Source organism: Lissotriton helveticus, chromosome 1_1 (genome assembly GCF_964261635.1).
Source record: "Lissotriton helveticus chromosome 1_1, aLisHel1.1, whole genome shotgun sequence".
NCBI lineage: Eukaryota > Metazoa > Chordata > Amphibia > Caudata > Salamandridae > Lissotriton > Lissotriton helveticus.
In genome coordinates, this window is record NC_136057.1 from 1,875,199,370 (window position 1) to 1,875,226,196 (window position 26,827).

A 26,827-nucleotide genomic window follows, 5' to 3' on the forward strand; every position below is an offset into this window, starting at 1 on the left:
AGTAAGTCCCACACAGCAGGATTGCTACCTTCTCATACCAGGCCATGCCCCCTTTCTCCATCACTCTGCAAATGCGTCCCCTGGCGCATTGTAACTTGAGTAATTAATTTTCCTTTAATACTGAGGGTCCCTGGGGGCCAACTAGTACACCAGGTACCTCCAGTAAGTACCACAGAGCTGGATTTCAGAGATCTGGTCCGAGGCCACGCCCCTTTTCATCTACTCTGTAAAAGCGGCTCCTGGCGCACTGCTGCTCGGAGGATGAAGTCCACTTGTGTCCTGAGGTCCTCAGGACACAAGAGGACCTCGTCGCCCCACCAGCAGTGCGCCAAGAGGCGCGTTTGCAGAGTGGTGTAAAAAGTGGCATGTCCTTTTTGCGCAACCCTAAGCCTCCCCTGGGGAGGCATAGGATTGTGGTGCATTCCCAGGTTTATGAAAGGTTGTAAATTTGGGAATGCGGCAGAAGCTAAGGGTGTTGCTTGGAAATACCCACAGCAACACCCATGGAATGCCCTTTTCACGCAATGTGCTGCGTGAAAAGGGGCCGTATTTTCCAGGACACGAAAAGCTAAGCAAGGTGGCTTTAGGTGTCCTTGTAAATATGGGGCAGCAAAATGCACTGCTGGTGCATCACAAAAACGATGCACTGGCGCCGCCAGGGACTTGTAAATATGCCCCATGAAATGTATCCCTCATTTGCGAGATTCCTGGGGATTTTACAAATGATTTAACTTTGCTTCAAAGTTAGAATATTTGTAAAATTTGGCAGAAGGACAGTGACATAACATAGATGAATTGTTATATATAGCTATTGCTTGGATATTTATTTAATGAAGAAGCAAGAGAGCGCATGAAACATGGCGGCTGGATTGTGTTTTGTATTAAACTATTGGATCTTGTTTTTATTGAATATTCTGCATTCCTGGGCGCTGGCCTGAATCAAATACAGTAGATGGAATGCACTGGATCAAAATATTATTTCACTTTTGAATGAGTCATTGATTGATACTACACCTTATAGATGGCTTGCAAACTTTCTTTCCGCACAGTGGGCTAACATGCTACAAACAGTCAGGTAGTGCTAAACACTTGCTCTGTTATCCTTTTAAGTAATTGGTCAATAGCTTTTGTTAACTAACTTTAAAAAAAAAATCCAGTTTGGGATTACGACTTAATTTTTTTCATTCTTTCATTATCTTTATTTTGTTAAAATACTATAAAAGAAGTGCACACTACAAAAATACAATGTTTACCAAAAGTCAAAATCAGCATCACGTTAAAAGAATAAAACAAACCTCCAAGTCATTATAGTACAAATGTGAGTGCACACATGGCTCTTACAAGAACATAATAAATACAATAAAACCATGAATTAATAGAGAAGATATCAAATAAAAAATAGATACAAGATTTGTCAAATCTAATAGATAAGTGCCAAATTAGTTGGATTCAGCAAGCTCTGTTTCTTATCATTCAAACATGAAACAGATATCTGGATACATCAAATACTAAATATAAAAGTTTCAAAATCAGACAGAGTTCTGGTGCCAATGACTGTACCGCCAGAGGGCTGAATACTGCATTGGGCTCTTTATTTTAGATTTACTCCATGGTGCATGCTGTGAGCATCTTTCATTTCCATTTAACAAACAATACCTGTTAAAAAGTCCGGGTCTGGCACTGGCTCCGATGTCTCCTCCTGGCATTGGTTCTCCACTGGGACATTTGCCACCAACATTCCATCTGGAAGCTGGTGCTCCAAACCCCGGGCAAAGTTATTCTGCCTGTAAGATAGGCGTAAATATATTTAATGGTCAAAGGTCAATCGTTACAGGGTCTGGAATGGTTTCTTAAAGACTGGCAGTTCAGCGACAACATCTAGGAAAAATTCATAAATATTGCAGTTGGATGCCCCAATATTGTAGTCAGAAATATCTTGTGAAATAAATATTACTTTTTAAATAACATCCTATTGGGTGTAGATGTTCTATTATTAACTCCAACAAGGCAATATTTTTATAGTACATATTTAGGACATATTTTAGGAGGATAGATCTGTTTGATGATATTCAGACTATCATATTCCGGTAACACACCCGGCTAGACAATTGTACCTAGAAAGCACAGTAGTTTTGTGTGACGATTTTGAAAATCTAGGTTGATCACAAAACGTATTTGATGCTAAATAAGCTTAGAACAGTTCTTATTATTGATGAATGTTCTGAAACTTCTGAACGTCTGCAGAGATTTTGGAAGTTTAAAATTTCTAGGGATCAGTGGGATCCAAAGAGATCTGTAACAGTGCCTGCCCGGTGTGACAGGGCTCTACTTTTGTTCTGTTTGTAAGTGTTTGTGACAGTTCAAGATGTGCCCAGCAGTTCCAGTCTTTTGTGATACTTACAGATGTATTTAACAGGCCCAGACCTGCACATTACTCAAAGCCCTACTATTCCCAATCCTAGTCATCACTTATGAGGGGTTTCCCACCCCTTAAGACATAAAATACAGTAAAATATGTTGAAAAACCAGCTCTGTCCATTCCATTTGGAAGCCATAAAAGTGGCTGGCATCAGAGCATCCTCTTAGAACAGAATGCCTTATGTTGAAAGGTGGATTGTTTCAGGATGGGAGTGTGGGCATAATGATGGGTACAAGGACAAGTAGGACTGAGAGTAATGAACATTACTGGTAAGTAATGGTGGCATTACTCTACATCCTTTGTTCTTGTCTCAGTCATTACATATGAGGCATACCACAGGCAATATAATATAGTTGTAGAGCCCAACATAGCGGGCTGTACCAGCCAATAAAGGACCGCTCCAGCGTTAAAGGCCCAAGGCTAGGGCCTTTAACAAGGGAGAGGGCCTTTAATGGTCAGTAGAGGGTAGAATGTTCTAATTTGTAAAACAACGGCTTCATGGAGCCCGAGGGGTTGAAATCCCCTCAGGCTTCATGAGGCTTTGGTTCATAGCAACAGCTTTGAACAAACATTGGAATGTTGATGCTCCAGGCTTCTGCTATCCATTAGAAGCCTTAAGCACTCTACTGTCTTCAATGGATCGCTTACCATTCCAATGTTCTAATATAAAATATACAATCCTGGTGGATCTCCCGTGAATCCCAACCAAGAGCAGGCATTATGCAAAAGTGTTGGCCAATTTCTATTCTATTCTGTTCCACCTGCATTTCATAAAATAAGTAGCCTTACACAACCCAGCTTTCCTGCATCAAAGGTTTCATATGACCTAAAAGTCATAAAAGTCTTCACATCCAAGAAAATAGAACAAATCCCCTTGACATACAACATATGCCATGCCGCCTCCTCTGTAGAGGAAGGAGAAGGTGAAAGATGGGCCAAACGATTTTCTGACTTCCAATTTGTTACAAAGGGGGGCACTTTGCGGTCTAACATGGGATCTGTTCATAAAAGCACACTATAATCCAGAAAAGGGGCACGGCAAATACGTGTTTCTAGTTCTCCCATGCTGCAAGCAGTGGTGTTTGCTGCCAAGGAAGAAACTTTCAAATCAAACACAAGGTAGCATGGAGGGTTTAAAGAGGACAAATGGATGGGTTAGGGTAAACCCCTTCAGCAAATTGGCCACCAAGATCTTCTCTTCTTTTAGTTTAGCCCAAGGTTCTCAGAAAACTTTAACAGCTGCCCTTTGAGCCATTAATCTTATGATTGCTACATCCTTATCTAAACCCTCCCATGGGAATTATAAGACCAAAGTAAGCTGACGCTACCAAAGGGAAATAGAATGATCAGTTCGCCACCTTTGAAAAGAACCACAATGGCGAGAAAATTATTCTCACATTAAAGGGCAATGTAACTTTTGTATGGCCTCTGCAGGATGTTGAATCAACCATTTATTTTCCAACACCTTTACTTCAATTTCCAAAAGGAAAGATTTATTGTGATTGAGGGCAAGCTCTCTAACTGATGTGGAGGGGGCGGATTAGTTGGAATCTTCCAACTCTGGAATTTCAACATTCTATGAAGAAGAGCAAACCATGACTTCCTCGGCCAAAAAGGCAGTATTGTTATCATTAATTTGCTTCCCTATCAGGCAAGCAATGACTTTTTAAATCAATGGAAAGGATGGAAAAACAAACAGAAGTTTCTGAGAATGGCTCACTGAAGGGGCGCGCACCCTCTGCCTGATTCCAGGAGCAGGACATGAGAACTTGATGAGTATCCTGAACCCTTGACATATCTCCTGAAACACCAGAGGCGTCATAGAGAGATTCAGGAAAGATGTATGTTCAAGGAATCTGATTGATCTTTCTGCTTACCCTTCAGATGGGAAGCTTTTAATGATAGAAAATGACCCTCCACCCAGTGATTCAAATGACCCGCCAAAACTCTTAGAGATGGAGGAAAAGTGTCCTTGGTGGCTGATGTAAGTCACAGTCACCATGTTGTCCGACCTGACCAATGAATGGATGATTTTTAATTTGTTGAAGAAAAAAATGAAGAGTTTTGAATGCAGTCATCAGTTCCTTTACGCGAGAAGATTTCTGACAACATAGTGTGGACCAACAAGCCTGTGTTGATACATCTTCCATTATAGTCTCCATTCCAAATGAACTGGCATCCATTGTTATCCCTTTCTGAAGTTCTGGTTGGAGGGCGAGGCACTTTGTTAGGGAGATAGAATACATTCATCATTGAAGAGAGTCCCGGATCTCCTGCGTGATTGGTATCAAAGCATCAAAGACATTCGGATGCCAGCTTTCAATGTGTTTGAAGATGGTTTAACAATGAGTATAAATGCAGAAATGCACATGAGATTGAAGATGCATGCCACCATATGTCCCTGTACTTTCTATCATAGCCTCACTAGGACTACTTCCTTTTCTAGAAGGGATGATACCAGGAGAAACATTTTCATTACTTTGCACTCTGTCAGAAATATTATATGTGGGTCTGTCCTGAAGTGTTCCCAAATAAATGTTCAGTGTTGTGATGGCAACATTTAGCATTGTAATACATTAAGCAGAAACCCATGACGTAATAGGCAGTCCTTTGCCATCTACAGGCCTTCCGATGTCTCTTGACTGACGGGGCAAGAAGCGACAATTCGTCCAGCCCGGGGTATCTTGCCCACCCCTGAAGATGAAGAAGTGCCACTACTGTAGCAACTACCTTTATAAAAACTCAAAGGGCAGATTTCAGGCCAAACAAATTACCTGGAGCCGACAATGACAGCCTTGAACATATAACCTGAGCAACAATGGGGGTGTTTTGCTATTGTTATATGGAAGTAAACATCCTGCAGATCTATCATTGTCATTTAAAAATCGTATGCATTCCTGCTTCTAGCTCAACTACAAAAAGACAGATCCATGAAAAGGCATCCATAGTGCTATTGCCTTCTGTAATGAATCAATGTGCCAGTGCTTCAGCAGCAAATTTCTTCTTTATGCTATGGAAACCCAACTAGCTAAGCTAGCTAAGGCCAATGCCTTTACAAAATCAAAAGAAATTTCAGAAAGCCACTCAATCGTTTGCTTCATTCCCTCCAACAGAGTTGAACTTTCTTTTCTGTTTTCAATGGAGCTGAAAAGGTCTTTAAAGTACACAATGGGTGACTGCATTGTACTGGCACTGCATTCAGCACCTTGTTTGATCAAATTTCAACTTGTGCACCAGCTTAAGAGAAAAGTCTATATTTTTCCTTAGGATCCTTCAAGATCAATTCCTTGGACACTGAACTTCCCCATCATTGAATCCACTTTAATTAGACATGGAAATTTCACCTCATATTGTCACGAGGATCTAACTTTGTCATACATTGAGAAATAGCTACTTTCCTGGCTTCTTTCACTCTCTGTAGGTTACAACTAAAACACGATCAACGATCGGCAAATCAATCTGTGAAGATCTCTGAAACTGATGCAACAGCATGTCTGAGTATGTTCCTGGAGTCTTTGAAAGAAGAACACTCATATTTTCAAGGATATGAGGCAGCATTTTAGGCATCAGATCCTTGCCAATATATTTGCCTGTGTTTTCTTTAGGAAACTTATCTTTTACTTCTCCCCAAGGGCTCAAAAACTCCCACGTACCTCTTCTTTTCAGGGCTTCAGCATCCTAAAAGGATCTGTGTGACTTCTTAAAAAAGGCTAAGTGCTCAAGCACTATCCTCCCTAACCTTTCAGCTTCACTGGACTAGTGCCTTGACCTCTTCCTAGTAGGAAAATGAGATATGGAGCTAGAGGAGGGATCTGTTTCACGCTGTTTTTAATAGGACTTCCCCATTCTAATCCAGAACCGAAGACTAGGAAATGATTTTAAATATTCTTGTACTTTATTTTAGTAATGCCAATCTCTACCAGAGAACACCTCTTGGGGGGAAGGACACTGCTTTATATACATCAGCCTTGCCTATAGTCGAAGGGCAAAATCAAAGTGTGTGCATGAGGAGTACCACACTCACTAAGCGGTAACAGGCAAGCATGACCCAACAATGCTACCTTTACTCGCCCAGAATCTTGGAATCAGTGTGCCATGCAGGAATCTTAAAACAATAATGCTATTAGATATACTTGAAAAAGAAAAATACATATTTTGCAATTTCACAGCCATCCTGAGGAAGTGCATCAAGGTCCAACAGGGACCTTCCCTATTCTACCAGTTTGGATCTCATTACAATGCACAAGCTCCCCAAGCCCTTCAGGGGAAGCTCCACGGAGACTTAATTACATTTCGAGTCCTCCAGGGAATTCAGCCTCAATTTCGTCTTGGCCAGACACAGGAAAAACCATGAGATTCCTGCCATGCCAGCCTCTTTTGTGGCTCCAATGTGGGATAGGCAGGGCTGGATTTTCAGCATTCTTTTTGTTTTCCCTGTCTCAGGATGTGGAATACACCTCATAAGTCATGACTGGGATGACAGAGGTAATGATGCCAGTTAGTGATAATGAAACAGAGGCAGGCCGCATATGAAAATCATCTGGGGCAGAAGTACCATTGTGCAGAACCAATGCATTCATTTGGTAACCTTGCAACCACTCAAGAAGAGAATGTAAGGCTGAGTCACTGAGGCGCTTTATGACAAATGGAAACTTGCATCAAAAATCCTTGGAGTGCATCTTTTTCTCTCTATTGTGAATGGGATCTCTGAGGTGGCCCAAACCTTCCAGTGGCAGGGAAGCCTAACTAATTACAGGCTCCATCAGAATGTTTTAGCCAGTCACCTGTCCCTATAAGGCTTTTTGCCAGTTGTTATATCAAAAGTGTGGAGAAGTGTGGCTCACTGGTTAGAGGAGGCAGACCCTGAAGCAGAGGTCAGACCCTGGACCAGGGTTCAATTCCCGACACGGCAGGGTCTTGAGCCCAAATGTCCACGGACTCGATAATTCTTGATAATTCTCACTTCGGTGCCTACTCGAATCACGGGTTCACACTCTGCAACTCTGGGCAATAGCTTGCTTAATCTCCACTACGGCCCCCCGCGGCGGGATGCCTGACTTTCACCTTGGGGATGCCCAGTACGGGTTATCTCACAGGGAAAAGCCAGGACCTTGCGGTGATAAGGTGCTATATAAGAACCTTAGACATGACATGACATGAAGGCCCCACCATTTGACATCTGTTTGCTTACAGTCTGACAGGTGACCTACATACAAGATTTAAAATAGGCCTGAGTGAAAAATACTTTTACATAAAGACAATCTCACTTCAAATCAATATTTGAGTATCATCAAATTTTTGCTTTGTTTAACCATATACCTTTAACCATGCTTTGGGTAGAAAATGTCACACAGATGACCACCCAAACCATTGTGCAGGTGTGTCTAGTATACAGTTTTCACATGAGCAACTGCTCGAGCGTAATTTACACCATCACAAAGTGATATGTCTTTCGAATCAGGGAGGACCTTGCCTGGCAGTACAGCCTGGACTATTCCCATTGGAGCAGAGTCAAGACTGATTTCCAAATGGCTAGGCCCAAACTGAGGTGTCCTGGTGTGCAAAATAATGATGTAATGGTGTGGCCCAATTACCTACCAGTGGCTGAGATTAATTCAAACATTCAATCCATCACTTTTTTGTATACCTTAGTTTTTCGTGGCACAGGATGGAGGATGGATACAGTTGTTATAGATTACACAAGTGTATTGCCTGAACTCCTTTGCCTGGACAGTGGAGATCTAGACACTGAAGTGAGGGAGGATGTAGGCAATGATGCCTTTAGAAATTGAATGTGGACCTTATTAGCATAGGGTTGGAGATTAGATATTTTTGAGCACAGCCAGTTGGTAGATGGTAGGGATGAGTGGTGAGATGTGGAACTGAAGTTTCTATTTTTCAAGGTGAGGATGTTTTTAGGCAGGGCCACCCTATTGTCTGTCCCTTAAAACTGCTTCAGCCGAGCTGATGACAGACAGGTGCAGCGATATCACACTTTGCTGTGCTCCTGTTGTGGGTATCCTGCTTGAGAGCCATAACTTAGCACAAAGCTTGGGTCTAAGGAACAGCCAGAAAATGAAAATTGCAAGAGAACTGACCCAAACCGGTTCTGAAGCCCTAGAGTGAATTGACTTCCCCTGTATGAAAAATGAGCAAAAAAGTAGGATCCAAATCACTCAACTTTGTTCCAGTTTCAAGATCTTCTTGACCAAGGAAAGGAGCGCTTTGCAGTGTACTTCAAGACCTATTCTGGGGCCAGGGCTGGTATTTGCATGAGAGCCAGTCTCTTAGAGGTTAGGGGACATTACCTAAAGTCTGCAACTTGCTGGAGAACCTAAGGGTCAGCTTCAAGCGGCTAGAATCCTACATACCTGCCTATTTAGAAAGGCAAAGAGCATGCCTGGTAATGTAGGAAGAGTAACTGTTTATGTGGAGAAGCCTGAATGCTCCCAGCATTCGCAGGGGAGCACAGCTGATCCAAATGTGAAGGTGGCTCTATGGTCTCCAGGTTTAGTCTTGCCATGATCTGTGAAGACATTGTGCATTAACTCATCACCATGCAGCTGACATTCCTGCCAGCTACCCCGCAGGCCTTTTGCTTCTGCTACCACTAAATGAGCCACTGTATCAGCCTGGAGGCCGCAACTGTCACAGGCGATTGCCCGTCGCACCAGACTGGGGGCCTGCAACTGCCAAAGGCGAGTGTCTGCCTGCATCAACTCTTGAGCTGCAATGGCTGAAGATGAGCTTCTGCCCGCATTGGTACTTAAGGCTGCATTTGCAGAAAACAAACATTATCCTGGATTGGCATAGAGGCCACAATTTCAAATAAAGCCAGTTGAGTACACTGTTTGACCCCAGTGGACCAGGACGACACATAACTGCTGCCAGCATTCCTCCGTCACCGACACTGATGTCTGAGGGTGCAAATTCACTTACCACACAGGCCTGTGCTGCTGAGTCATCATACCACTAAGGGCCCGATTCTGATGCGGTTAGAAAATCTTCCCGATCGAATCGGTTTGGAAATGGTTTCCGACCGACTCGGATCGGGAGAGTTTGACCGACCAAGTATGATGCATCCGGATGCTTCCAGATACGATTTGGTTGGATTCCCATTGAATTCTATGGGAGCCTATGTTCCTAACCGCATTTTAATCTGGCCCTCGGTCGGTAAGACACGTTCCCGATCCGATTAAGAAGGAGCAAATGCTGTTAGGAGGCATTCCTAACGACATCGTAATCGGGCCCTTGGTGAGAATGCTTTCCTAACGGCATCGGAATCGGGCCCTAAAGAGGTAACGTTGGACAGTGCTAATACAAACTGAGAATCTGGGCCTAATAAGCATGTAGGAAGTTTGCTGCTAGAATGGTAAACTTTGCCAATAACTACGTATGTGCCTAAAAGACTATTGAATGGACTGAGTTAGTATTTTGGGGTAACTAACAGTGTTTTGCGTCTGTGCCTAGCCTATGCCATACCTGTACCTTTGATTGGGGTACTCCAGCCAGAGGGGAATATTCCAAAGAGAGGATAGGGAAGCAGGTACCTTAAATGTAAACAGTATTTGAATAGACCTGATTGGGAGAATTCAACCCCTGTTTATGAGCCTCTTTTGGAGTGTGCATTATTTATTTTGCTGTAAGAAGAAAGCGCTTTTTTAAAACAAAAAGATAAGCGCGAGGCTGTACAATAAATTATTGTCTTTGTTATTTGATAGTGAGTTGTGAGCTTTTGTCTACCACACCAGTGGTGGCTGGTGGAATTTGAGATTGGTGGGGCATAAGAGCAATGAATAAAATATTAAACGCGAGTGAGTCTGGTGTTTATGGGTGGCATTCGGGGCCGCAGGGAGAGTTCTACCCCTAAGGTATTTTCTGAAATTGGTATATTTTGGTGCAATTACAACGTACAGGAAATATTACATGAACAATAGGGTTACAAGGAGTACAAGGAGTACAACTGGTAGTAGGCTGATAGTAGGCATTATATATTAGCTGGGGGCCTGGAAAAAAGCAGTCAGGATTCAAAATGTAACAGTAATTGAGATTGACAATGGTGTTCGATTACTATCCAAAACTCATTTTCAGCCCCTCTTGTGTCCTTTTGTTGGAGATTTGCAACCATGACATGTCATATTCACCTTTTCTACATACAAACCTCACCAGGGTACGAGGAAGATGGGGCCTGGATATGGGTTTCAATGCCACACGCACTCTAACTGCTCTGAAAATAGATGTGGCTGTATCATGGGTGGAGGATATGGATTAGGTGAAAGGACTTCGGTGATTATTTGCCACTGAAGAGACTGGCGATGACAGAGTGTTTTAGCACTCAGGAATTAACCTGAGTAAAAGGGGGGCTGAGTTGTGGGAGTGGATGGGTGAGTGAGGGACACATCAACTTACCCCTAAACATGAAAATGAGCATTTTTGCAACAGAGAATTGACATTACTGTTGCTAAATGAGTATATACCTATTAGCAGGTGCGCAACGCCCACAGGGCCAAAAGGGCTTTAGCCCACCCTGTTGTGTGACCGAGCTGCTGTGGCATCGGCAGGGCAGTGTCTTTCACAGGTCTTTAAAAGATCATATACATGCCTTTGAGAATTGGTTAACATGGATTTGTTTGCATTTTTCACTGGTTCCAGTACTCCCTGGGTACTAACTCTGCCTATTCCTTACCTTTGTATTTTACTTTTACTGCCACAGTGCTTTCATGTTCACCCTGAACTCACAGCAATCATACTGCACTCACACTGGTCACCATGCACCGACACTGATCACCATGCCCTCCCATCATTCACCCTCTTCTGACCCTGCACTCACACAAGCACATTGCTCACCCTGCATGCACATGACACTCCACTCACCTGTCACTTTCACTGCTCACCCTGCACTCACAGCGATCACGCTGCTCACCCCACTGTTAGCCCGCACTCACACCATCCACCCGCCTCTTAACACTGCGCTTAACTAGCACACCGCTCAACCTGCACTCAAAACGACCACATTGCACTCATGCCACTGGCTATGAACTCACTCCATTCTCTCTCCACCTACCCAGCGGTCGTGTGAGCACACCACTCACCCTGCACTTATAGTGATCACACTGAACTCACCACTCACCATGCACTTGCGCTGTTCACCATGTAATCACTTTGCAGTCACACGAGCACCCTACTCACCTTGCACTCATGTGACACTTCACTCAACTGCCAATCTCACTGCTCACTTTGCAATCTCACTCAAACAAGCACATCACTAACCATGCATTAATTCGTCCCACTCTGCACTTTCACCCGCACCCAAATTCATATGGTCACATTACTCACCCTGCAGTTACTCCTCTCACCCTTGAAAATCATGCTCTCACATAAGCACTACTGTCACTCACACTGGTCACCCTTCACTCTCATGGGCACAGCACTCACCCTGCACTCACACCACACAAACAAGCACATCACTTTTCCTGGAGTAACACCACTCACCTGCACTCCCTCCTCTCACCCTGCACTCACACAGACAAACCTCTCAGACTGCATTCATACAGGGACTCTGTTCACCCTGGATGCACACAGAGACAATAGACTACCAGAACTCATGGGGACACACCATCAGCCTGAACTTACTCCTCTCACCATGCCCTCACCAGTCACTCTCACAGACCACCTTTCACTCCCGCCGCTCACCCTGTACACACACAGGCACACCACTCACCCTAAATTTACACGGCTCATACCATCCTACATTCACTCCTCTCACTCTGCACGTACACTTCTCACCCAACACTCACATCGACTATCCTCTCACATTAAATTCAGGCCGCTCACCCGACACTCACATAAATACATTTTTCATCCTACACTAGTACTACTCACGCTGCACTCACACTATTCACCATCACCCAGCACTTACATGAGCACATGTCTTACTCAGCACATATAAAAACTACACAACTCTCACAAAGATACATTTATTTCTGCAAAGGCACCCATAGAATTCCGTCTCTTTCTGTAGTACTAGATGCCTACTTAATTCCATCTGCCACAACCGGCTGGTGCAAGAGAAGAGAGTGGATTGAGAATCTGCGATGGCACGAGGAGAAAGAATAGGGCAGAGGCTTTGGCATATGGTGCTGGATTGAGGATCATGCGACATCTTCACCTAGTCCTTCAAACAAAGGCTTCTATTAACCTCTGATCAATAACCATTTGTTTCAAGCCAAAAAGATTGAAAGATCGGCTTCAAAATACATATCTACATTCATCTAAGAAAGTAACCTTCTCTCAGATTACTAAAACAGATTCTGGTATGGCGGTGGCGCAAAAGCAGCACTAACTTCCATGTAGGATGATTTAAACACTGCAGTGGATCAAATGGAGAACCAGAGTGCCTATCCCTGACCTCTCCCTTGCATTTGAATCTTTTCGTCTCTACCAGAAGTTGGGCCAATCTTCCTAAACAAATAACTTTACATCTGTATTCTAATTAAACCTCTACCATTGAGGCTGGCACCACTTCCCATATTGCTCCCAACTTGCGAGCTTTTTTTGCCAGCTTGTCAATAACAGTCTGGTGCATTCCTGTATGGAAGTGGCTTAATATGATATATTTTACGGGAACTGCACAATGTGGCATAGTAACAATAACTATTGGATTTTATTTAGTGTAGCACAAGTGTGTGGTAGTGCATTTACAGTCAGCAATACTACAAACTCACTGCACACAATTAACTCAGAAAGAAAGGTATTTTTTAGAGCTGAATGTGTAGCTTGTCAGACATACACCCCATCGTAAGGTGTGGTAACCCACTAAGCAGTCCTTAACTTGTAAAACAATAAATGTTGGGGACCAAAGTCTTGCTTAGGAGCCTGTTCGGAGCAATTTCAAATATTGTGAGAGCTGAATGTCAAGACTTCCTAGACGCGGTTCTACCGTGTGCCACTTTAATCCACCACCGGGAGATCCCTGCGCTTTTATCCCAATCTTGCGTGTTATTTTTCATCTTTGCTTTCTTCCTTAGTCACAATTTTCCCATCTTTTTATTTCTACTGTTTCACTTTTGGGTTTTCCCTCTTTTGTTCTGTAACAAAGTCTGATGAGGAAACATTTGTGTGGGACCCTGAAAATAAGTGGCAGTGGGCTCCACTTTCAACCACCGGCTCAAATTGAGCATTGGTACTAAGCCTAATATTTTGACACCTGTACATGATGGCAGCCTTACCCTTGAATATGTTACAACATCTCATTGGGTAAACTAAAACTGTACCTTCAGTCAACAATGGGTCTGGAGCATTTTTCTGGCCTTACAGTGAGTTGAAGGCCAGGAACAATGTCAAATCTACAAAAAATATATTTTTATACTATCAGAATTGTCCAATATGTTTGAATTGCACAATGTGTCACTTCTTTTTCCTCATATAATGGCTATGAGGTTAGCTTTGACTCAATTTCTGGAAATGCTTGTCCAGCCCTATTGCTGGGAGAAGGGCTGACTTTAGGGCTGTGCAACTGGTGCAACTGCGCCTGCCGCTGACTTTGATGTGGGGGGGGGGGGGGGGGGGGAGTTGCTGTGTTTAAAAATAACTTTTGGCTTAAAAGCACATGAACTTCCTAGTGCATCCAGCAGTTTTCCGGCAACAATAACATTGTCAAAATAACTCTAGTGATTAATGTTCCATAATCATACTGCTTCCACAATAAGATGCTGCATCCCATCAGTACTGGAAGGCTCAGCCGGCAGCATGCCGCCCATAGGTTGCAAAAAAATCATTTCCAAAACTGGTGCACGTGCCCAAGAAAAACTGCCCGACGTCCGTTCCGACGAGCGTCACCTAGTCAGGCTAAGGCACTGCATTAAAATAGAATTATAGATGGTAATTACTTTATGCCATTACCATCCATAAGGCTCGTAAAGTTATTATAGGAGCACAGCCTCCCCGCCCAGCATCAGGAACGGCCCCTGTCCCACACTACCTCCCTGAGAAGCCTTTGACCGCTCACCTTTGCTACCCTGAGAGTCAAGTGCAGAAAGGGAATATCCGGCCCAGTTGGCAGAGTCAGAGTAAGACAGACCCCAGTACATCAAGAAAAACAACCTCAATCATCACAGTTGTGGTCTTGTGGCCCGTGTCTGCCTTTTTGGCCCTCAAATGGGCTGTGACACCTTCTCTTACTTACCTTCACACTCCTGAAGGGAGGCCTTGTGCTCTGTTCATGGCACCCTGCAAAACAGGTTGATTGGCTGCTAAGATAAATTCCTATCCCCTGCTGTAGCTAAGTTAAACCTTCTCATCCCAGACCCAGTAGGCGTCTCTAAATCGCTTCCAGGCTTTGAACCTTTAATAGGATAGGAAAACCTCACAGCAACGAGTCCCCGCAGAAAGAGGATCAGATCAGTGCAAGCATGCAAAGGTTTTTCTTCTGAGCCCGCCATCAGCACTGCTGAATGCCACGCGTACCACATATGAAGCCTGCCTCACAATGATCCCATTGAGGGTGGGTGCTGCCGGGGTTCATGCACAATGGGACAGGACCCTATTGTTAATATGGCACATGCCTATCAGGTGGCTTCACCCAAGGACCACCAAATTGTGGGAAATTGACATGAACATACAATAGGTTTGTGCCTAATATATGCCTACAAGTTCCTGGGATAATGACTACCGAAATCCGATGTATGTTTTCAATAAGATATTCTGTATTTATGGCCAGAAATAAACCCCCAAAAAACAGCTGACAAGTGTTTCGCCCGTTTTGAAAATGTACATCAGATTTCGGGATTCATTACCCCAGGAATTTACAGACATAGATTAGGCACACACCTATCTTATGTTCATATCAATTTTACAATGATCCCACCTCATACCTCTTTCTTACACCACCTTACACTTCCTCTTTAATTCATTCGTGCAAGTGTTTTTCACCCCTTCTTTCTGGCTTTGCCTCTGATGTAGACTGATTCAGAAAAGGGGGTGGTGATGAACAGAGTGTCTGAATTAAGCAGACCACTCTTACCCAGTCCAAAGATCAGGGCTTGATCCATCACCGTTATTTAGCTCACTGCACCATCCCAGCTCAGAACCTGGCTATATGCAAATTAGTCTGTCCCTGGCCCAGTGCATCATGGGAACAGGGCAGACCAAACTACCAAGCCAATTCTTCACCAGAAAGGATACAAGCTACCGGGGACCGGTTTCTGGCATTTTAGCCTCGTCGGCCCGGCTTGCTTGAATCCTGATGGAGCAGTGAGCAAGGGACTCATGTCTGAGTATACCCTGCCACACCTATAGTGGCCAAAAACGATTCAGAAAAGGGGGTGGTGATGAACAGAGTGTCTGAATTAAGCAGACCACTCTTACCCAGTCCAAAGATCAGGGCTTGATCCATCACCGTTATTTAGCTCACTGCCCCATCCCAGCTCAGAACCTGGCTATATGCAAATTAGTCTGTCCCTGGCCCAGTGCATCATGGGAACAGGGCAGACCAAACTACCAAGCCAATTCTTCACCAGAAAGGATACAAGCTACCGGGGACCGGTTTCTGGCATTTCAGCCTCGTCGGCCCGGCTTGCTTGAATCCTGATGGAGCAGTGAGCAAGGGACTCATGTCTGAGTATACCCTGCCACACCTATAGTGGCCAAAAACGATTCAGAAAAGGGGGTGGTGATGAACAGAGTGTCTGAATTAAGCAGACCACTCTTACCCAGTCCAAAGATCAGGGCTTGATCCATCACCGTTATTTAGCTCACTGCCCCATCCCAGCTCAGAACCTGGCTATATGCAAATTAGTCTGTCCCTGGCCCAGTGCATCATGGGAACAGGGCAGACCAAACTACCAAGCCAATTCTTCACCAGAAAGGATACAAGCTACCGGGGACCGGTTTCTGGCATTTCAGCCTCGTCGGCCCGGCTTGCTTGAATCCTGATGGAGCTGTGAGCAAGGGACTCATGTCTGAGTATACCCTGCCACACCTATAGTGGCCAAAAACGATTCAGAAAAGGGGGTGGTGATGAACAGAGTGTCTGAATTAAGCAGACCACTCTTACCCAGTCCAAGGATCAGGGCTTGATCCATCACCGTTATTTAGCTCACTGCCCCATCCCAGCTCAGAACCTGGCTATATGCAAATTAGTCTGTCCCTGGCCCAGTGCATCATGGGAACAGGGCAGACCAAACTACCAAGCCAATTCTTCACCAGAAAGGATACAAGCTACCGGGGACCGGTTTCTGGCATTTCAGCCTCGTCGGCCCGGCTTGCTTGAATCCTGATGGAGCAGTGAGCAAGGTTTGCCCTGTTCCCATCATGCACTGGGACAGGAACAGACTAATTTGCATGTAGCCAGGTTCTGAGCTGGGATGGTGCAGTGAGCTAAAAAACGGTGATGGATCAAGCCCTAATCTTTGGACTGGGTAAGAGTGGTCTGCTTAATTCAGACACTCTGTTCATCACCACCCCCTTTTCTGAATCATTTTGTCCACCATAAGCGTGGAAGGGTATACTCAGATGTGAGTCCCTTGCTCATTGCACCATCAGGATTCAAGCAAGCCGGGCTGACGACGGCTGAAATGCCAGAAAACGGTCCCCGGAAGTTTGTTTCCTTCCCAGTATAAGAATTGGCTTGGTAGTTTGGTTTGCCCTGTTCCCATCATGCACTGGGACAGGAACAGACTAATTTGCATGTAGCCAGGTTCTGAGCTGGGATGGTGCAGTGAGCTAAAAAACGGTGATGGATCAAGCCCTGATCTTTGGACTGGGTAAGAGTGGTCTGCTTAATTCAGACACTCTGTTCATCACCACCCCCTTTTCTGAATCTGATGTAGACTGGCCCTTTAAAATCTTCCGCGAAGGCGAAGTGTGCTATTCCCTCATCTGCCACAGTTTATAACCGTCATTTAGCTTCCGAATTACAATGAAAGATAATTATTGAAATTTTGTAATACGTTTTTGCCGGTGCGCCATGCAAGCAAAGCCTACGCGGCACTTTCCAGTGCCTGATAAATCAAGTCTGTCACTATAACAATTTGTAGTGATAATTAAATGTCTACGCTGAACCAAAAATACATATCTGGATTTCAATCTGTTCTCTACAACGGTCTGCGCAGGGAAGGCGTTCAAGTTATTCAAAGACGCCGTCCAACTTACACGGATGTAATCATGTGCAGTGAAAAAAAAAAAAAAAAAAGATAAAACTGCAAAATGCACAATTTTCCAACTTCCCATAAAGGTTCTTGAATTCTCAATGAAAAGGGACACAATCTAGCATTTTACTACCAAGAGGTCATTAGGATGGCGGACGGACTATGTCCGTCCGCCATCCTGTCATGGGCATGGACCGTGCGCCATAAGGGCGGTGGTGCCGTGCCTCGAATCAGGATGCACCCGCCACAGTGGCGGGTGCATCCAGCATTTTTAACATAGCGGCGGGCGGTGCTGAAAGCACCGTCCGTCGCAATGCCAAAAATGCATGTTGTGCGTTACAAAGCACAACATGACAGGCATCGTGCGGTCCCTGCCATGTTGTACTTTGAAACGCTGGGGGTACCATAGGTACCCCTCATGTGCACCCCCCACCCCCCTTCACCATGGGGGCCCACAACGGGCCCCCAAAGCAAACACCGTATGCCTTTCTGTGGCGGCATTGCCGCCACGGAAAGGCATTCCCCGAAGCACATCCTAATATGGCTGGCAGTGTCTGATAGACACCGCCACCATATTAGCCCTGTTCCGCCACGGTCGCAAGGCGACCGCGGCGGAAAAAGCGGCGGACGGTCTTCCCGTCCGCCGTGGACCCCCCAGCCATCCTAATGTGACGGGGGGTCAATTCTGTCAGGATGGCGGACAGATTGCCCCCGCCGGGCCGACGGTGGCAAACGCCAGCCCGGCGGGGGCAATCCGTCCGCCATCCTAATCGGCCCCTATGTTTTTGTATTAACCAGTCAGTAAAGCAACGTAACTTCGATTTTGGAAGTAAAGTGTCTAAATGGGCCAGTCCTCATTTAAAAGCATCAACTCACACTGGCAGAAATTATACCAATAAAAATAAGTTACAGGCATGCCTGAGCACACGTTCAACATTTGCTATATTTAAGACAAAACATTGTACAATATTAGACTGCAATCATTTCATGTGTTTTCATTTTCATTCTTTGATCCATCCAACAAGTGTTTCGTCGTCCGGGAATAACCCCTGACTTCTTTGGGGCTGGAAAGACAATTAAATGAACATACAATAGTGTCTTGCATGGAAATATTTACAATTTACATTTGTAATTGTAATTTGGTGTTCAAATGTTGAACACCGTATGTGTGCTCAGGCATGCGTGTAGCTGTTTGGTAGATCCCTACAGATCACAATTTGAAGAAGTGGATGATTCCTCCCCCTTTGAGCACCATAATTAGAGACTGTTAGAACTGGGAGTCTCTAGTTGGCAGGGGTAGGCACCACTGTCCAAATAGGGATCCTTGCTTCTAGTCAGGGTAAGGAGGAAACACTCTTTAGATAACCTCTGCTCACCCCCTTGGTAGCTTGGCACAAGCAGTCAGGCTTATCCAAAAGCAATGTGTAAAGTATTTGTACCAACACTCACAGTAACACAGTGAAAACACCACAAACTGACTCCACAACAGTTTAGAAAATAAAGTTATTTAAACATAAACTACCCCAGACCAAAACGACAAAAATCCAACATACACAGTTCAAGAATATGGTTGCAAAAGGGTTCTTAAGGTTCTTAAGATTAGCGATAAAATTATCCACAGTTGCGTCACGTTTTAGCCACAGTACCTTTGTTAGCTATAAAAAGTTCCAAGCACAGAAGCTGTAGCGTTGAAAAACAAGCGATGCGTTGCTCCTGAGACCCTGGGGAGGCGTTAGCGACAGCCCCGCTACAGCAGCAGGCATGTTACGACGAATCCAGTCTGTATGGGGAGGAAGGCCACTTGTATGGATTCCGGTGCGTAGGTTCTGTAGGAAGTTTTCTCCCGCAAAGGCACGATGCGATGATTCTCGGGTGTTGCGACGATCTCCGGGGCGACAATGCGCGGTCCAGCGGCGATCTTTCTCTCGCAGCTCCTCGATGCGATGGCTCTGCGACGATTCTCGCAGCGACATGATGCGGTGATTTCACCCTGCGATGACAGGCTCTGCGACGATGTTCGCAGCGGCGGAAATCTTCTCGCTAACGAAGGGTGAGACATCTTCAGGCAGCGGCGAAAGGCTCTGCGGCGATCTCGGTCTTCGTAGCGGCGGGAATTTTCTCGCTCGGCCGGGATTGCGATACATTTTCTGTAGCAAAGTCTTTAAAAGCTTGATTTCCAGCTCCCCAACACAGGTACAGCTTCCAGAGGCACCACACATGGGCCAAGCTCCAGGAAGGGCAGAGCTCTCTCAGCAGAGCTCAGGGTAGCTGCGGGTGAAATACTTTTGTTCCTGGGACTTCAAAAACAGGGAGCCAGCTCTTCTCAGGCCCTTGGAGATTCCTTCAAGCAAGGGGACACAGCACAAAGCAAAGTCCTTCCCCTCTCTTTGGCAGCAAAGCAACAGCAGGGCAATCCAGCATCACACAGCAGAACAGTCTTCCTTCTTCAGTTTCAGCTTTCTTCTTGGCAGAGGTTCCTTCTTGATTCCAGGATGATCTAATTTTCTGTTTTCAGGGGTCCTGTATTTATACCCCTAAAAGTATTTGTTCCCTTGGTTCAAGTGGGCCCTGAACCCGGTCTGAACCAGTTCTGGGTGTTCCTTGAGCACTTTGTTTTTCTGGCTTCTCCTTTCCTTTCAGAGTGAGGGGCAGGGTTGTCAGCCGCCCAGCAGGAGGTGGAGCGAGCTTTGTGGAAGGCAGACACAGCCCTATTCAGGCCCAGGTGCTATCTCCTCCCACCACTCAAGTTGCAAATGCAGACATTCAGCCCAGGGCTGACCCAACCAGCCTCCGGGGGCTCCCCAGCCCCTGTCACTCTCAAACCAGACAGTCAATTCACAAACAGGCCAAGGCACACAGAAAGGTCAGACAAGAGAACAGCAACTTTCTAAAAGTGCTATTCTCAAACACAAAAGTTAAAAAACACCTTTCCTAAAAGATGTGTTATTAAATTCTGAGTTCAGGGATACCAGACTTTTATGTCCTATCTTGCTCTTATGGGAAGATATGCTGGAAGCCACTGTAGCCAGCATCCCCCATGATAGCCTTTGGAGCAAGATAGCCTTGCAGCAGTGAAAAACGAAAATGGCTGTAATTCACTACCAGAGCATGTCACCTGCACAAGTACCTGCTCTATCTTTCACATACATTGCACCCTGCCCAAGGGGGTACCTTGGGTCTTCCATAGGGGCGACCAATGTGCACAGAAAGGGAAGGGTTAGGCCGGGTCAGTGGGGACACTGACCAGGAGGACATGGCAGTTCACAGACAGCACACAGGCACTGCGGTGGCAGGCCTGAGACACCATTTTAGGGCTACTCATCTGGGTGGCACAATCAGTACTGCAGGCCCACTAGTAGCATTTGTCATCACCAGCCCTGGCACACTCAGTGCACTTTACTAGGGACTTCTTGGTGAGACAAATATGCAAATCATGGATAACCAATCACAATAACAATTTATACATAGAGCATATGCACTTTAGCACTGATCAGCAGTGGTAAAGCGCGCAGAGTCCTATTGCCAACAGCCACAGGTCAGGAAAAATAAGGGTAGAAGAAGCAAAAAGTTTGGGGATAATCCTGCAAAAAGGGCCAGTTCCAACAGAGACGTTCCAACAGAATAGCACCGTTAATAGTGAGCGCCAACACCGCACGGGCCATATCATCCAACACACTATTGATCATGATAAAAATAGGTGCAGGGGCACAGAAGTCTTCTTAGCTGCCTGCGGTGCAAATGTGATGTTTTTCGAATACCAAGGTTGCCTATCTTTATTTGACAACATGCTTCATTCTTCCGCCAACTTCCCGATCCAGGGGCACATGTTCAAGGCCTTGGCGCTACCGGAGCGTCACTTTTTTTGACACTCCAGTGGCGATATGTCCTGCACCATATTTGAGAAATTGTGACGTTAAGCCACTTTTTGTGGCTTAACGCCGCTTTGTAGATATGCTACCCTTTCACATAGGTATCTGTGTAAAAGGGGCGTGTAATGGGTGTTGAAGTAGGCGCTCCACCACTAAACCCATTGCTTTTTTACGTGGCCCCAGATTTACAAGAAGGTATAAATCTGAGGCAGCATGAAAAACTAACGCCATGCAAGAGCAGGCATTAGAACAGTGCTCAAGGAGAAATGCTTTTATTTCTCCTTGTTTTTGCTTTTTCTATGTGTGCTGCATTGTGCAGCACACATAGAAAGAGCAAAACACCATCATTGATTGTTTATGTGCAGGAAGGTGTCCCTTCCTGCACATAAACAATCATTAAATAATGCTGATTTGCTACTTCTATGATGTGCTGCAGAATGCAGCACATTTAGAAGTAACAAATAGCCATTATGCATTGTTTATGTGCAGGAAGGGACAACTTCCTGCACATAAACAATCATTCCCGGCAACGCAAGCACCCTTGCACAATGGTGCAAGGGTGTATGCGCTTGCGCTTGGATGCTAATTTTAGCGCCAGTGCTAGGGAAAACACAGGGGTGCCCCTCATTGTAGCAAATAAAGTTCACCCCTGCGTTTTAATAATGCGGTGCCAAATTTGGCACAGCTCAATGCTCCGACATTTTCTTGAAATTTGCCCCCCTATTTCTTTGTCTTACTCTTGCAGTTTCTTTCTATTCCTGCTTCTACCTGTGTCAATTGTTTTTCTAGCTTCTTCTCATTCTTCATTCTGCCTTTTTCAATTTGTATTCTTTTGCTCTGTGTTCAAGCATGATGATAATAAAAATTGTCTTGGACAGTGCTTAATTTGTAAAAACAAAAAAGTGTTAGGGCCCTCGTCAAGAGGGCACCGCAGCTTGCAATATGCATTGCCCCTGCTAGTGCGGCCATGACAGTATCAACACAACTACTAACCATCACTCTCCTACAAGTGTGACAATTCAGACTGTTCCAGGTCCCAAAGCTAAAAGAATGGCTTTACAAAAGGGGTGGTGATGGACGGAGCATCTGAACAAATCAAACACTCACACCCAGTCAAGAGATCTGGGTTTAATCCATCACCGTTCTTTAGCCCACTCTGCCACCCCAGTTCAGACATGGTCATATGCTAATCAGTCTGACCCTGTGCCTCATGGGAACAGTCCAGTCCGAACTGCCAAGCCATGCCTTCCCTGGACCGGAAACAAGCTTCCTAGGACCGGTTTCTGGCATTCCAGCCGTCTTCAGCCAGGCTTTCTTGAATCCAGTGGCAAAGTGAGCAAGGGACTCACGTCTGAGCATACCCTGCCAACTTATGGTGAACAAAGCGGTACAAAAGGGGTGGTGATGGACGGAGCATCTGAACAAATCAAACACTCACACCCAGTCAACAGATCTGGGTTTAATCCATCACCGTTCTTTAGCCCACTCTGCCACCCCAGTTCAGGCATGGCCATATGCAAATGCTTCGTCCATCACCACCCCCTTTTGTACCGCTTTTGGCCGCCATAAGTGTGGCAGGGTACGCTCAGACGTGAGTCCCCTGCTCACCTTGCCACTGGATTCAAGCAAGCCAGGCTGAAGACGGCTGAAATGCCAGAAACCGGTCCTCGGAAGCTTGTTTCTGGTCCAGGGAAGACATGGCTTGGCAGTTCGAGCTGGACTGTTCCCATGAGGCACAGGGTCAGACTGATTTGCATATAGCCATGTCTGAACTGGGGTGGCAGAGTGGGCTAAAGAACGGTGATGGATTAAACCCAGATCTTTTGACTGGGTGTGAGTGTTTGATTGATTCAGATGCTTCGTCCATCACCACCCCCTTTTGTACCGCTTTTGGCCGCCATAAGTGTGGCAGGGTATGCTCAGACGTGAGTCCCTTGCTCACCTTGCCACTGGATTCAAGCAAGCCGGGCTGAAGATGGCTGGAATGCCAGAAACCGGTCCTCGGAAGCTTGTTTCTGGTCCAGGGAAGACATGGCTTGGCAGTTCGGGCTGGACTGTTCCCATGAGGCACAGGGTCAGACTGATTTGCATATAGCCATGTCTGAACTGGGGTGGCAGAGTGGGCTAAAGAACGGTGATGGATTCAACCCAGATCTTTTGACTGGGTGTGAGTGTTTGATTGATTCAGATGCTTCGTCCATCACCACCCCCTTTTGCACCGCTTTTGGCCGCCATAAGTGTGGCAGGGTATGCTCAGACGTGTGTCCCTTGCTCACTTTGCCACTGGATTCAAGCAAGCCGGGCTGAAGACGTCTGGAATGCCAGAAACCGGTCCTTGGAAGCTTGTTTCTGGTCCAGGGAAGACATGGCTTGGCAGTTCGGGCTGGACTGTTCCCATGAGGCACAGGGTCAGACTGATTTGCATGTAGTCATGTCTGAACTGGGGTGGCAGAGTTGGCTAAAGAACGGTGATGGATTAAACCCAGATCTTTTGACTGGGTGTGAATGTTTGATTGATTCAGATGCTTCGTCCATCACCACCCCCTTTTGTACCGCTTTTGGCCGCCATAAGTGTGGCAGGGTATGCTCAGACGTAAGTCCCTTGCTCACTTTGCCACTGGATTCAAGCAAGCCGGGCTGAAGACGGCTGGAATGCCAGAAACTGGTCCTCGGAAGCTTGTTTCTGGTCCAGGGAAGACATGGCTTGGCAGTTCGGGCTGGACTGTTCCCATGAGGCACAGGGTCAGACTGATTTGCATATAGCCATGTCTGAACTGGGGTGGCAGAGTGGGCTAAAGAACGGTGATGGATTAAACCCAGATCTTTTGACTGGGTGTGAGTTTTTGATTGATTCAGATGCTTCGTTCATCACCACCCCCTTTTGTACCGCTTTTGGCCGCCATAAGTGTGGCAGGGCATGCTCAGACGTGAGTCCCTTGCTCACTTTGCCACTGGATTCAAGCAAGCCGGGCTGAAGACGGCTGGAATGCCAGAAACCGGTCCTCAGAAGCTTGTTTCTGGTCCAGGGAAGACATGGCTTGGCAGTTCGGGCTGGACTGTTCCCATGAGGCACAGGGTCAGACTGATTTGCATATAGCCATGTCTGAACTTGGGTGGCAGAGTGGGCTAAAGAACGGTGATGGATTAAACCCAGATCTTTTGACTGGGTGTGAGTGTTTGATTGATTCAGATGCTTCGTCCATCACCACACCCTTTTGTACCACAAGAATGGCTTGGGCAGCAGCCATTATTCATTGTTAAAATATGTTAAATTAATAAACTACTATTGTTGTGCTCAGTTCTAAATTAGACAAGTAGCGCCACCATGTGGCAGATTGAATAAGTGCCAGTGTTGACACGTGTCGGTGCGAATATCGGAAAACACCAGTTCACGTTAAGCACTGGTCTTGGACTCCCTAAAAGGTCCTGGTGTTCACCACCTGTCACCACTGCCATAAATTACGTATTGATTAGTTCTTAACAGGGAGTGTACATCCTGTACATCACCAGTAAAGCTATGCAGCTTTAATAGGTACAAAAGGTTCATTTAACTGAGCCAGCAGAATGGCTTCATGCTGAAATATGCTATAATCTGCTGGTCACAAGTGCAAACCCAGGCAAGGCCAACTCAACCTCCCATCCTTCCAATGTTGATAAGTTCAGCAGTACTATTAAATAGACTGATAGTAACACCAGACCTGACAACTAAAAACACATACCGCAGTGTGAGAAGGGGGCGGGGGGGGGGACTCTTGTCAAGAAGTACCTAAGTGGTACTTTTGCCCCTCTCCCAACCAAACACAGGCTGGTGCCAATCTCCTGGGGTGTTTTCACATCCTTTAATACACATCGGCTGTTCAACGCCTCAAAAGAGTCTCAAGCTGGAAATACATCTGCACCGTGGCTTCTAGTTTGCTTTCCCTGCCAACGTGTTATATTCGCTTCTCACCGGGTGAGCGTGTGCAGGGAGCCGATATCATGTCACACAGGGTGCACTGTCTGAGTTGGCAGGGCTGCAACACTTGTTATTTTTAGTGCTTTGAATGGTGATCTATAAAAAAAGTTTTTTGTATATTGTATATTTTGTAAATAACATACTTTAAAAACATACATCTATACACATTTCCTCCAATCAGTACATTATAGTAAAATCACTTTAAAAAGATACAAATAATGATCATAACAAAATAAAATAATACATCGCAAAGAATAATGTTTCAAAGACTGATCCTAGGAGCTATTTAAAAGAAGAAACAGCTATAACTGTAGTATAATCAGTTGAGCCAGGAAGGTCTTATAGATCAATTACCATCAATAGTAGATGGACAGCCAAAATGCGGCTACACAAACTTTAAAGTGTGAGTGCAAGAAGCTGATTAAAACACTCTGTAAAATCACTACATTAATCGACGTTGATACGATTCAAACAGACAGGTTTTAAGCTAAGATAAAGTGTAGGTGCATAACCATAAATCCATTTTATGGGGCCTGGGCCATCCTTAAAGTTATAAGCCCTTTCGATTCCTGATAAGACCGATGGCGAATAGATACCTACTCGCGCAAATCATTATGTAAGGAGTGGTACCGCCCTTCAGTACCCTTAGAGTCTCAAAATGGCGCTTGAAACCCAAATAAGTACATAGGGGTGAATCCCATATTTCTAGGCCATGCGTAAGCAGGGCAGAAAAACAAAAGCTGGGTAACATTTTCTTTAACATGTATCTGACACATCGGGAAACACCCTTCGTCCTCAACAGCTATACCCTTATTCCACTTTGACGTAAATGACACAATTTCGACCATGTCCTAATGGAAATTTATATTTAAGGTCTTAGCTAGTTGGGGTTGAGAGACATCCAAAAATTCCTCAAGGTGGGGTCTAGTCTTATAGGGCAAGAATTGAGCTGTCGATATCCCCAGAGTGCTACTTAGGTGCAAGTTTTAGATAATACTCTATTAAGTTAAAATGTTAGAAGACCCCATGGAGAGCTTTCATCCTGTGCATTCACTCAGGTCTTAAGTGCAGATCAGATATGGCACCACATGCTTGGGAGTACCACTCTTGAGTCCCGTTAACAGAAGGGGGTGGGGACGGGGTCAAATGGAAGGCAAATAAAGGAGGGAGCTTGAAAATTATGATTCCCCTATAGCACCAAAATACCTTGTCACAGATATCCCAGTCTGCTTCTTGTTAAAAGAAGAGTCCATATAACCTTGAGATCTTTTCTAAGGATTGGGCAGGGCATGGCTCACAATCCTTCTATCATGCATTAGTTTGCTAGACGCCATATTGTGGTAGACCTTTACTGTGACCGGTGGAGCCTCAAAATGGCCAACCGTGTGATTCTCTTACTCTAAATCTACAGCTTAGATTTGATTTTATCACAGAAACA

At 45.2% G+C, this 26,827-nt stretch overlaps 1 protein-coding gene across 1 annotated transcript in view; it reads right to left on the reverse strand.

The window, feature by feature from the left end:
* The window catches only part of ASTN1 (astrotactin 1), a 751,257-nt gene that overhangs the window by 102,140 nt on the left and 622,290 nt on the right, over positions 1-26,827 (reverse strand). Inside the window, exon 14 of the mRNA XM_078659225.1 lies at positions 1,657-1,784. Coding sequence (XP_078515351.1) covers positions 1,657-1,784 — 128 coding nt within the window. The remainder of the gene's footprint in view (positions 1-1,656; positions 1,785-26,827) is intronic.